A 12,794-nucleotide genomic window follows, 5' to 3' on the forward strand; every position below is an offset into this window, starting at 1 on the left:
AAATAAACTATTAAGCTAACTAAAGCTAATTAAACAGGCCTTGCAGTGCTGTTTATTGCGCCATTTACATCCCTAGCCGAGCTAGCTTTTTGAGTTTGATTTTGTGGACGATCTTTTAAGCCAGTGCCTAACTCCTCGTCCTTTTACGGCCTGGGCATTGTGTTCGTGTTAGAAAGGGTGAACTTAGGGTGAAACCATACTCACCCTCAGATCATGATCGAACGGTTCCGTGACCTTCTTCCCACCAGACAACTACACCGGAAACACAGCGATGGCCGATTGCAACTAACATCAAGCTCCTGTCGTCGTCTCCGTCTCACCTCGTCAGATCTCACCAATCCTCCATCTCCGTCTGGTCTTCCCTCGATCTCCGCGAGGAGATAGTCCAAAACCCTAACCCCCTAGCCTCCCGGCTGAACCCGAGGAGGAGGAGGAAGAGGCGGAGATGGCCTTCATGGCGGCGCTGGAGGCCGATCTGCGTGCTCTCTCCGCCGAGGCGCGCCGCCGCCACCCCGCCGTCAAGGACGCCGCCGAGCACGCAACACTCAAGGTACGCCCCTCACCTCAGCCCCCGAGATTTCAGTGACGCTGCTCATTTCGCCTTCATGTACTTGCTCGCTCGTTTCGGATCCAACATGCCAACTGGCCAGGGGAGTAGTGTCCAGACATATCGAACTGTGGTTGGAAGTTGTTGTCAGTCTCCTGTAACTCTCTCATGTTCGGTTTCGTGATAGCTATGCGTAGTGAGCTAGCGATGTAGGAGCAGGACTCCCGGTTTGATGATTTTAGGTGACATTTTGCAGGAGAACTAAGGTTTGGCCGATCCCACTTAGGTGACTTGTAGGATAGATATTTCAGCTGCAGTTTGTGACTTTCAGTTAGTCCCAGTTAATGGTTAGTGTTAGTGAGGGTTTATCCACTTGGTGGGTGCATAATTTCAACTGTAGAGAATGGTTGTGAGTTTTTCCAAGGTTTGGTTCTTGCATTTGGAAACTTGCAGTTGATTTTGTTTAGACCTTCGTTTTTCATTGGAGGTCCCAAGCTAAATCTTTGGGCACATAGCTTATGAGTAGTTTGAGTAATTGAGCAAGAAGACTGGGCACATACACTGATGCACCCTGTAGAGCTGGAGGAAATTTATTGGTTTCTCCAGGTTGAATGGTTCTGTACGTACTAAGCTGGGTTTCTGTGGTTGGAGGGATAAATTTTATTTACTGTGGTGGAGACTGGAGACAAACAATTGGCTTTTTTGTTTACATGTTTCTGGGCACTGGGCACCTATAAGTGCTTTTACAGGACTTCATAATAGAACACACAAAAACATGACTTGATGCTAGCATAACTTGAACAAAATATACTGGTGCTGGTTTATAGTTAAGATGCAATACTACATAACAAGAGTTGTTAGTTTGTCACAAAAAATAGCCATGAACTATGGACATATGCACAATGAAACATTGCTGCTCATATTTATTTGATCAAGTGAGATTACCCGTACCCTACCTCTTAGAAGACTTGGTGCATGAAACTAACATTCACACAACGACAACAACAAAGCCTTTAGTCCCAAACAAGTTGGGGTAGGCTAGAGCTGAAGCCCATAAGATCTCAAAACCAACTCATGGTTCTGGCACGTGGATAGCTACCTTACATGCACCCCTATCCATGCGCTAGTTCTTGGGTGATATTCCAGTCCTTCAGATCTCACTTGCCTTTTCTTTCGTGTGTGTGTGTGTGGGTTGGGGGGGGGGGGGGTGTTACCACTTTTTATATTTTCGTGTACCCTTATTGTATTTGCACTGCCAAGGTTTTTTTTTTTGCCATGTTATCTTTTTTTTTTTGGAGATTCACCTTGTTATCTTGGCTGCATAGAGAAGTGAACTTCAGTGATGCTGGGACACAATATTGCCCATAACTAATTCGACAGGTTAAACAACTAATGTCTTTGTTATCAGCAGTATCCTCTGAAGTCTGAACCAAATTAGCTTAGATTTTAGTCAGCATTTAGTTGTACTTGGCCTGCATGGACATGTCGTCCATATTTGTGCACATTGCTGCCTTGCATCAGTCTTTGATCTTGTGGAAAGTACCTGCCACCTTCCTGTATTAGTTTTCTATGTTTAAGACGCTTTTGATGTTGTTTTGATTTATGAAGCAACTAACTAGATAATTGTCATATACTTATATTTCATCACCATTTTATTGTTGGGATGCATCAACAACATATCATGTCCAGTTTCAGAAAAATGATTAAGCAAACCCATCCAAAATTATGTGTTGGCACTAATTCCTACCATAATCCAAGTAGTGTCAGAATTTCTTCGTCTGTAATAGCTAGATGATGAATATCGCTTTTCTTATTTCTTATGTTACTCCTGCACAAATACCAGTACTTTCTAGCCTTTCTGTACATTTAACATTCATTTCAGTTCTCATGTGATATAAGTGGTATGCCACTTGCTTAATTCACATTCATTTTCAATTCTTTTTGGCCTGCAGCTCCGTTCTCTATCTAATCCAAGGGAAATAGCTCAAAAGGGGGATATATTACGGATCTTTCTGATGGCATGCAGTGTCAAATCAGTGAAGCTGAGTGTGATAGGACTATCCTGTTTGCAAAAGCTTATATCACATGATGCTGTAGCATCATCTGCGTTGAAGGAGATATTAGCTACTTTGAGGGATGTGAGTTTCTCTTCACTTATGTATCCACTCGCCTCACTTTTTTAAATTTAGTATAATAATATTTGCCTTAGAATTTCTGTGGTTTCTGTTGATGGGCTTATATTAATTGTTATTCTGGATAATTGAGTTTGATAATGTGTTTTTCTTTGGAAAGCTGATTCTTCATCATAACATTTATATTTTAAATAGGATCTTGTGCTTTATTTGACCTCTTGTAAATATTTGTGTGATTTAATTTGATGGATCATCCTGTAGTATGTTAACTCTCAAGACCTTTAAACTAATCACACTGAACTGTGATGTTTGTCTGACTGCAGCACTCAGAGATGCCAGATGAGAGTCTTCAGCTGAAGACATTGCAAACAATGTTGATTGTCTTTCAGTCACATTTACGTCCTGAAAGTGAGGTAGCAGTTATGAATGGTTATCATCTAAATTTTTTAATGTCTGTAATAGATGAAATGGTTTCTTATCATCTGTTGTATGCTTAGCTGGCCTTATAACACATAGAAGCTTCCCTCTATAAAAAGATTGAATGTACGACTCTAAAGTGAGCCAGTGAGCAGTCACCACTTGTTAGCATTCTTGCCTTCCGTTTTTGCATTTGACTCATTTGAATTTATTTATTTTGTAAAATAAGGTACTCTGCCTGTTTGTTTTATTTCTTTGGAGTGCTGGTGCCTGGCGTTTGAACTTGGGTTACCAGATGTTTATGTTTCAAACATAGTGCTTTTTTATTCATTACAGCAATCCAGGGAATCTTTCTTAAGTCCAACAGCAGAGAGTAACTCTGATTGCACCATGAATTTTTGTTTCTGATGAGAGAGGGGAACACTGCTGTTGATTATTTCTTGGAGTGCATGTGAAACTTGACTATTTTGATAGTTCATGCAATTCTACAGGATGATGTACTATTTATTGAATGCCTTTTGGGAATCATTAGTATTGCTGTCCACAGGTTTATCTTATTAGTATATTGTTTCATTTCTCAGGAGGACATGTCTCAAGCCCTTGGCATATGTCTTCACCTACTTGAAAGCAGTCGATCTTCTGACAGTGTCCGCAAGTAAGCCCATTCAAGTTGTTGGCTCATGGATTCATAATTTCTTTGTGGCAATCTCCTAAATCATACATTTCTCATTTAGCACGGCAGCAGCTACATTTAGACAAGCAGTGGCATTGGTCTTTGATAATGTTGTTCTTGCCGAATCACTTCCGACTGGTAAAGCATCCCCAAGATTTGGCTCGAGTGCTAGCTCTGTTGCCAACAATGTTACTCGTAGCTTCGGCCAGACGCTGTAAGGCTCAGTCTATTTCTCTTTCTTCAATATTGTTCTCATCCAGTAGCAATACAGCTAATATCATAACAAGTTTGTTAGTAAGAAACACACCTTTATGCATTATCATCTATGGAAAAAAAAATCATGTTGCATCAAACCGCTCGTGTCTGCCTGTCTGGCATATTATCCATAGATGGGACACACATGAGATGAGACACTAATCACAGGCCAAGGCGTGGCAAAAAAATCCCTCAAAGATTTGCTGTAGTGTTCAAGTGTGAAAGGTATCAAGACTAGTGGATCATAAATATTTAGACAGTTAAGCTAGAAACCAGGATCCCGAGTCTTATTGTGAAGTGTCTGGCTTCTATGTGATGATCCCATTCTTTGTTGTTTAATCATGATTATAGAATAATATGAGCATTCAAGCAATACTATTATATTTTTGATAGAAGATATTCTTATTAGCCTGTTATGGTGTATCACCTCTGTTCCAAATTATAAGACGTTTTGGATATTTCAATATCGACTACATACGGACTGAAATGAGTGAATGAACACACCAAAACGCGTCTATATACATTCGATTCAGAAAAAGTTAAAACATCTTATAATTCGGAACGGATGGAGTAGTAGCTAATTGACTGTTCAGTCAGTGCAGATTAACTTCTATCCTTCAACAATCCTTTCTTTTCTACTATCTTGTATATTTGGGTATCTGAAGCTCATATTTCTCTGTTAGTATTTCTGTCCATTGACAACATTGGCATCATATGTATTTAGAATCTTATCAACTGCACCATCATTATATTTTGCTGTGTGCTGGATACTTATTGATGAATGCACATTTGTGTTGCCCGTTCGACCAAGAGAGATCTCGCTCATTGCTCCTGTGCTTTTTTAGTACATTTGTCATGGTCATGCCGTTAACATGGATGATAGTTTAACCAATTCTATATTGCTTGTGTTTCTGTTCCATCAACCTTTTCCTTCCAGATGATGTTGAAAAAAACTTGATATTGAACATACCCTGCTTTACAGATCACTAGCGTTTAGCTATGGAGAACTCACCATGAGGGAAGATCTTACTGACGTTGGAAAACTCGGTCTCCGTCTGCTCGAAGACCTGACTGCTCTTGCTGCAGGTGGATCTGTATGTGTGAACAATTTCTGACTGTACCTTTTCTGTTCTTCGTTAAATATGAATAATTAACTGGCTCATATTTTGCTGCTACATTTTATTTAGTATTCTAGACCTAAGTTTTCTTGATAAAGTTACTACTGTCTCTTTCTTTAGGCTAGGTGGTTGCATGCTCAGTCACTGCATCGGACGTTTGCCCTTGACATACTTGAGTAAGTTCTCTTTTCATACTGAAAATCTTGGATACTTCCATATTAGCCAGTTGTCACAGCTTTCATGATGCCCAATATTCTACACATTTTGTGTTTTAACAAAGTTTAGTGTTGGATGAAAGGTTGTTTACTTGAGCTGCTGCATTCACATGTCTTCTAAAAATTGAAGTGCACGAGCATCTCTCATGAAGGAGGTGCTTCGCGAGATGCTTAGAAGAGGGTTGTTTGCGACATAAGCATCCATTAAAAAGCCCAACCTTTTAGTGCAAGTATATACGCGTTTAGGTGGTTACATCTTCCTACAAACTCACAAGTGCCCATGCAAGCATTAGTGCTTAACGAAGAATTTAATTTGTGCCCGTGGATTTGTACATTTTTTCTTCAGTATGGCAAAGAAAACTACCTGTAAGCACCTTGTATCATTGAAGATATTGGCGGTAGTGGAATAGTGGACTGTTGCAATTCAAACCCTTAATGCGTTTTCCCAGTTTTTACTTCTGAGGGGGAGCATGGAAGCACTACATATCACACTATTATCTCAAAGATAATCCAATGTGAAAACAAGATGTATTGATTCAAGTGCCATAGTCCACATTACTTGCTCAAAGATGGTTCCGTTATGAACAATAGATACAGTCAGTTCTTTGTAATCTGGAACGATTTTTGTTTCATTTTTATATTTTCTTTCTAGATATGTTAAATGGGGTAAATATGTCAGATTTGGATTAAGCCAGCACATCGTTAATTTACTAGTCATGCTGACTTGAGTTTGCTCTTCATTTTGTTTGGTTGGAGTTATGAAGGCATTCTCCAAATTTCTGGATTGTTATTAACTTGTCTCAAAGATAATCCAATGTGAAAACAAGATGTATTGATTCAAGTGCAATAGTCCACATTACTTGCTCAAAGATGGTTCCGTTATGAACAATAGATACAGTCAGTTCTTTGTAATCTGGAACGATTTTTGTTTCATTTTTATATTTTCTTTCTAGATATGTTAAATGGGGTAAATATGTCAGATTTGGATTAAGCCAGCACATCGTTAATTTACTAGTCATGCTGACTTGAGTTTGCTCTTCATTTTGTTTGGTTGGAGTTATGAAGGTGTTCTCCAAATTTCTGGATTGTTATTAACTTGTTTCAATATTTTTTCTGTTTCTTCTGTAAGTGCATTTTTCTTCTGTTTCTGCATTTGCTTTGTGATTTGTTGCTGATTTCCTGTCTTATTTGTTAAGTAACACACCAAAATTTGATGTATTATTTTCCTCAGTTCCATTATAGTTTAGGCAGATTAGTGATAGCAATCTTTTCATCAGCAAGCTTCTTTTAACTTTTTTGTCCTCATAGAATATATGGAAGGGGAGCCTTGGCGCAGCGGTAAGGCTGTTGCCTTGTGACCTCCTTGTGATCCTGGGCAAGGCTGGTCACGGGTTCGAGTCCTGGGAACAGCCTCTTGCAGAAATGCAAGGAAAGGCTGCGTACAAAAGACCCAAAGTGGTCGGACCCTTCTCCGGACCCTGGGCAAGCAGGAGCTACGTGCACCGGGCTGCCCTTTTAGAATATGTTGATATTATTTAGGATTGGACTTGAAGATAACTTATCCTGAGTCCTGACTCTGTTGCTGAGTTTATCTTGACGTGCTTTGTGCTAGGTTTGTGCTATCGACATATGTTCCTGTATTCCGGGCATTATTATCTTACCAGCAGGTTCGTGTTTATGTACATCTTTTGTCCTCAGACATTTTTGTTAACCATTGATCCATAACAAAAGAGCCTCTTAAAACTTGCCAGGTATTGCGACATCAAATATGCTCACTTCTTATGACTTCACTCCGCACGAATGTGGAGGTAAGTAAATGGAAATAAGGACTTTTTTTTAAATGTATAGCATGCTAAATGTCTAGTCAGAAAATTACAAGGCCTCGCCACTATTGCAAAATTTATATGCAGAAGCACGAATATGACCTACCACTTTACTAACCAAGAAGTTTGAAGTGCCCTTCAAGTACTTTTAGGTGCATCCAGTATCTATGTTAAGTCCAGGAAGGAAAATTTCAAATGGTGAACCTCATCTTTTGGTGTGCCAGTACCTCGTTCAGTTGCAAGGAAATAAAAATACATAAATGAAAATGAATTTTTATGAGTTCTTTACTATTTCCGTTTCCCGATTTCATGCATGATCCAGTTATTAACTGATTCTGTATTGGTATGTTTGCTGATTTACTTATCTTCAGCTTGAAGGTGAAGCAGGGGAACCTGCTTTCCGCCGTTTAGTCCTACGTTTGGTTGCTCATGTTATCAGACTCTACAGCTCTTCACTTGTCACTGAAAGTGAGGTATTGTTCTGTCCAACCTCATGTACACGCCAGTACCGCAACAGGCCTGTGAGCCACTAAATAGTCTGAATTAAACCATCTACAATGATCAACTTAAGCTCCAACACAGAAACCTTCTGATAACTTTAATTGATCAACCAGAGTCCAGAAAACTGCTGATAATAACTAGGCTCTGTTTGGCATTGCAGTGGATTATGGCAATTGGCAATCTCTTTTGGTAGAACCACTTTCAGAGGTTTGCATTTTTTGTTAGCTACGTTTGTCTAAAAATCAAACTGTGAAAGGAAGATGTTACTATGTCCCAGATGACAGAACAATCCACTGGAAACGGGGGAAGAACCATGGGATAGCAGTATTTGTCTAATTCTAATAGGAATGGCTCCTAGATCTTTTACAAATGGCTTTTCCGTAGCAGCTTTAAATTAAGCACTGTCATCGAAACCCGGTGCAGTTCTATCAGTAAACCCCTTCTTCTGCAATATGTAAGAATGCAAATCTATACTTAATGTGAGTCCAGCCGATAGCTTTTGCTAAGTATTGTGCAGGTTATAATTAAAAACAAAAGAACGGCTGGACTAGCTATCCAGGTTCAGTACACATAGGTATGACTGTTTTTAAAATAGTAAAGACAATCTTGACCATTGGATCTTATCTGGATTGGTGTGATTGAGCACTAAGACTCCAAGAGTAGCCAACATATTTCAACGACCCTATGAATCAGAATTATTCACTTTACCTTCTATTGACATCAACAATCAGCCCTAGTTTGTTCTATCAATGATTTAGCAGTTGATGTGAGTTGTCATTCTGCCATTTTAATGGTAGTTTGTTCCATATATATTTCCCAATAGTTCAACCATAAGATCTTGTATGTTGAGCAAAATATGTTGTACTTTCAGTTCACTTAAAGGATGAAATAGTTAATTAGACAGCTCTATATAGTAATGACTTAATGAGTGCTCAAGGTGCTTTTACTTTATTCTGGTTATTTATCTTACATGAGCACTAAGATGCTTCTGTTGACAGGTATTTCTGAACATGCTTGTGAAAGTTACCCGCCTGGATTTACCTTTATGGCATCAGATACTTGTTCTCGAAATTTTGAGGGTAAGTTCCTTGGATACAACGGAAATTGATGTTTGTGGATGATCTGTTCTTACTTGTGCATACCTTTTGATTACCAGGGTTTTTGTGTAGAAGCTCGCACTCTGCGCTCCCTATTTCAGACGTTTGACATGTATGTATTGTATCCCCATAACTCCATGCTTTCTTTTGATGTGGTCATTCTATGCCTATGGCTGACTTTATTTTTGACTTGTCTAGAAGCTTCTAGATCATGCTTGTGTTGCAGGATAGGAAGTTTGTGTCTGCATGTCTTTCCCAAAAATAATTGTTGGCAATATTATAAACTGGCTCATAATTCACATTGTATTATTAATTGTTCGTTTATAAGGGAATTGGTTCCAGAGTTTAACTTGCGTAGGCATGTAGGTAGCACATATCATGATGGAAGTTATATTCAGTTGAAATTGTGTAACTTGCTTCATTTGCCTGAGAGAAAGGTTTTTTAGACCAGTGTCTTGAGACATGTTTGGTTCCTTTCCATCCTTTTTGCCTCTAATGAGGTGAACTACCAAATATCTAATCAGGATTCAGGAAGCTTTATCTTCTATGAAGTCTGTCATAGTTCATTCTTGTGCTATGATAGCCTTGCGAGTCTAGCGGGACTTGAAAATATAGTCGCGGTAACTCATATCCCAAATTAGGGACAACTGTGTGATGCATTAATGCATAGATTCTTGAACTTTTACTTCATTTTTCACACCCATTTTAGGCTAACCACATCTTTTATGTGAAGTTATGTTAATTGGGTTAAAGGGTGATAGATAAGGTTGCAGTGCTGTCAACAGTACTGTTGCTATAGGACAAGTAGGTAGATTCAAGAAATCCTGCCAGAGACACCATGATCCTAAAATGTTTAGCATCATTATTTATTTATGTTTAATTGATGGAAATGGCAAGTCAAATCTCATTTTAAAAAGGGTCACTTCTTAGATATCAGTGAACCTTGTTTTCTTTTGGTGATTGGATGTGTTAAACCTCTCAAGGGAATTTAAGGATTCTAACATGCGACATAGATAGTTGTTAACATGCTACTGGTGTTGTGCAACCTTATTGGGGTTGCAACTAAGGTATTTTACCCGTAACTAGATTAACTGATGAAGGTAACAACTGAAAGCCCCTCTGTTATGTTTTAAATTTGTTACTTAGGTCAGAAGCCTGCTTTGTACCTCCTTGTCATACGAGTTACTACACTGATGCTTTTCATCTCTGGGCATGCATTATACATTGGGCACATTTATACTTATTCTGGAAAACCTCAATTAATATTTGTATTTTTTTTGCTATTAATACAGAAACCCTACAAATACTAATGTTGTGGAGAACATCGTTAAAGCACTTGCTTTGGTGGTAGCTACTATTCAGGTGATATACCTTACCACATAACATTCTCATTTTGGTTTGTTGGCATTGCACTTCTAATTAGTCTCATCATTTCAGTTCCTTGTATGTTCTTGTACCACTTTCATGACATGACATGACTTTTCCTTTTTCTTTTGGATAGTAGCTTCTTTATTTATTTTTGTGCATGATTTGTGTCTCAAGATCAGACGTATTGACTTGGTAATACCATCTCCAGTATAAGCTGCCTTTCTGTTTTTATGCTGTATTAGATGAACTGACTTCTCACTCATGCTGATAGGCATCCATACCATATGCTTGGCCGGCATATTTGGGCATTGATGTGCATTTATGATGCAAACCACTAGCCTTTTTATCTATATATTTATATATGATCTAAAAGTAGTTGCACATCCCAAATGGAGCTTTGTTGAAAACGGTAAAAAAATCGCGAATATGCAAAGCTTGCGTATCTTTCATTGATAGAAGACTAGAACAAGTTACAAGGTCTTCGACACTGAAACAAAATGGAATGTCGGAAGAGAGAGAAGGGGGGCGGGGGGGGGGGGGGATATAAACTACCACATGCAGACTACTCCCTAATGATTTTGGCCAAGTCAAAAGCACCCGCTTGCGCCCATAGCCGAGCTCCATCCTTGATGAGCTGTAGGAGGTGGCTCAGGGAGGGGTGTAGACGTCGAACATGCACCCATTCCGATGCTTCCAAAGGTACCATGCCGTCAGAAGGAAGAGGGAAGAGAGCCCTTTTTGGTAGGAGGAAGGGGACGTGGCAAGGCATCTGACCATCACTCCAAGAAGAGGTCGTTCGGTTGTGGTGGAGCAATGGTGGAATGGCACCAAGTTACTCGTACCAAAGCTGGCGAGAGGAGCAGCCAACCAGGAGGTGCTGCATGCTCTCTGGCTCCTGGTTGCATAGGAGGCAATAATCGGTGTGAGGCAAGCCGTGACGCGCGAGCCTTTCCGCGGCCCAGCACCAGTCTTGGGCAGCCAACCACATGAAGATCTTGATGTTCGAGGCGCCCAGGTTTTCCAAGTTAGCCGCCGGTGCGGGTCTGGCAGCAAGCCAATGAACATGGTAGAGTAGCAAGAAGCGGCGGTGTAAACTCGGGCTCGGTTCAATGCCAGACTAGCTTTTCTGGGATATTTGAGAGGTGGGTGTGGCGGAGCAAGCGCCAAAGCTCGACATACTGGACCATGGCGGCAGGGCCAAGGGCACCTTGGATATCCTGTACCCCATGATCGAAGCTGTAAACCTTCCTGAATAGTGCGGGATTTGTGGCGTCGTCGAGGGACCATCGTGACGATAAGTGGCGCAAGCTCGGTGATGCAGCAGCCGGGGACCTAGTGATTCGTCCAAAAAAGATGAGATGGCCATCACCAAGCTGCCAGGAGGTAGATGCGTGCACAATAGCGTTAACCTCCTTGTCATGAGTTAGAGGAAGGTGACTGTAGGGACGGTGCAGATCAGTACGTTGTAGCCAAACCCACCAGGCGCGTAGAGCCAGACCGGCAGAGTGAAGATCCCGAACTCCAAGGCTGCCGAGGTGCAAGGGCCGGCAAACTCGAGGCCAGTTGACCTTGCATTGTCCACTGCGGGCATCCTTGCGTCCTGCCCAAAGGAAGCCTCAGATCGCCCGGTTCACCCTCTTGAGGATGGATTTGTTGAGTGCGATGGCGACGAGGAAGTGGTTGGGGATAGCACAAAGAACGTGCCTCACCAGGGGCAACCGATCGCCGAGGGATAGCATAACAACACGCCATGTGGGGATCTTGCCTTCGATCTTCTCGGCCAGGGGAAGAAGAGCGGCTGTAGGCACCTTGCCAAGTGAAACGGGCAAGTCGAGGTATCGCACCGGGAAGGAGGATATGGGGCAAGCAAGGTCGCTCTGGATCGTGTCGACGTGTTCTTCAGTACAACCAATCGGGGCGGCGGAGCATAGTGACCGCCTTGTTTGCTCGTCTACGTGACAACGCTTGCGATTTGCATGGCTCAAATGTGGTGACGCGAGCTCTGCATTTTTGCGTGTCCATGCCGCACATCGCCGTCAGAAGAGCCATATCTTCTTACCCAAGACTGCGGACTGCACCGTATCTGAGTCGGCTGCCCTTGCCGACGCGGCCTTCGACCACTTCTCGGCCATCATTGGATCTTCTGATGAACGTGCTTTCTCGCTCGCCCTAGAATAGGTTCACCCATGGCACTTTGATCTGGCGGCTCTTGACCATTCTCCGAGGATGAGATTTGGCATGCGTCAAATCCATGCCCATGGGCAAGGCACCAGGACCGGATGGGTTCTCCGCGGAGCTCCTTCGTGCATGTTGGAATATTATGAAGGACATTCTTGACGCCTTTGGAAAGTTCTATTCTCTCAATGCCCGTGGCTTCGAGAAACTCAATGAGCATTCTTCACCTTGCTGCCCAAGCGAGCTGATGCCGAGTCCCCGTTTGACTATCGTCCGATCAGCCTTATTCATCTCATTGCCAAGCTCTTTGCTAAAGCCCTCTCCCTTCGGCTTGCCCCTCGTCTCGGAGGCATGGTGTCCACGAACCGGAGCGCGTTCATTGCCGGGTGCAGCATCCAGGACAACTTCTTGCTCATGCAGCAAACCGCCCGCCTCATCCACAACCTGAAGGTCCCTCTCATGATGCTCAAGCT

General features: G+C 41.6%; 1 protein-coding gene across 2 annotated transcripts in view; it reads left to right on the top strand.

The window, feature by feature from the left end:
- Window positions 1–256: 256 nt before the first annotated feature.
- Window positions 257–12,794, top strand: part of LOC125545001 (ARM repeat superfamily protein) — a 34,640-nt gene continuing 22,102 nt past the window's right edge. Inside the window, exons 1-13 of one of the 2 annotated variants that reach the window (XM_048708822.2) lie at window positions 257–550; window positions 2,500–2,685; window positions 3,003–3,092; window positions 3,678–3,751; window positions 3,831–3,983; window positions 5,007–5,118; window positions 5,263–5,318; window positions 6,970–7,024; window positions 7,109–7,165; window positions 7,552–7,653; window positions 8,680–8,760; window positions 8,838–8,890; window positions 10,071–10,140. In XM_048708822.2, the coding sequence (XP_048564779.1) occupies window positions 446–550; window positions 2,500–2,685; window positions 3,003–3,092; window positions 3,678–3,751; window positions 3,831–3,983; window positions 5,007–5,118; window positions 5,263–5,318; window positions 6,970–7,024; window positions 7,109–7,165; window positions 7,552–7,653; window positions 8,680–8,760; window positions 8,838–8,890; window positions 10,071–10,140 (1,194 nt within the window). In that variant the 5' untranslated portion in view covers window positions 257–445. Of the gene's footprint in view, window positions 551–2,499; window positions 2,686–3,002; window positions 3,093–3,677; window positions 3,752–3,830; window positions 3,984–5,006; window positions 5,119–5,262; window positions 5,319–6,969; window positions 7,025–7,108; window positions 7,166–7,551; window positions 7,654–8,679; window positions 8,761–8,837; window positions 8,891–10,070; window positions 10,141–12,794 lie in introns of those variants that run through there. The other variant, XM_048708824.2, reaches the window with a different exon arrangement.

Source organism: Triticum urartu, chromosome 3A, assembly GCF_056163025.1.
Source record: "Triticum urartu cultivar PI428250 chromosome 3A, HENAU_Tu73, whole genome shotgun sequence".
Taxonomy (NCBI): domain Eukaryota; kingdom Viridiplantae; phylum Streptophyta; class Magnoliopsida; order Poales; family Poaceae; genus Triticum; species Triticum urartu.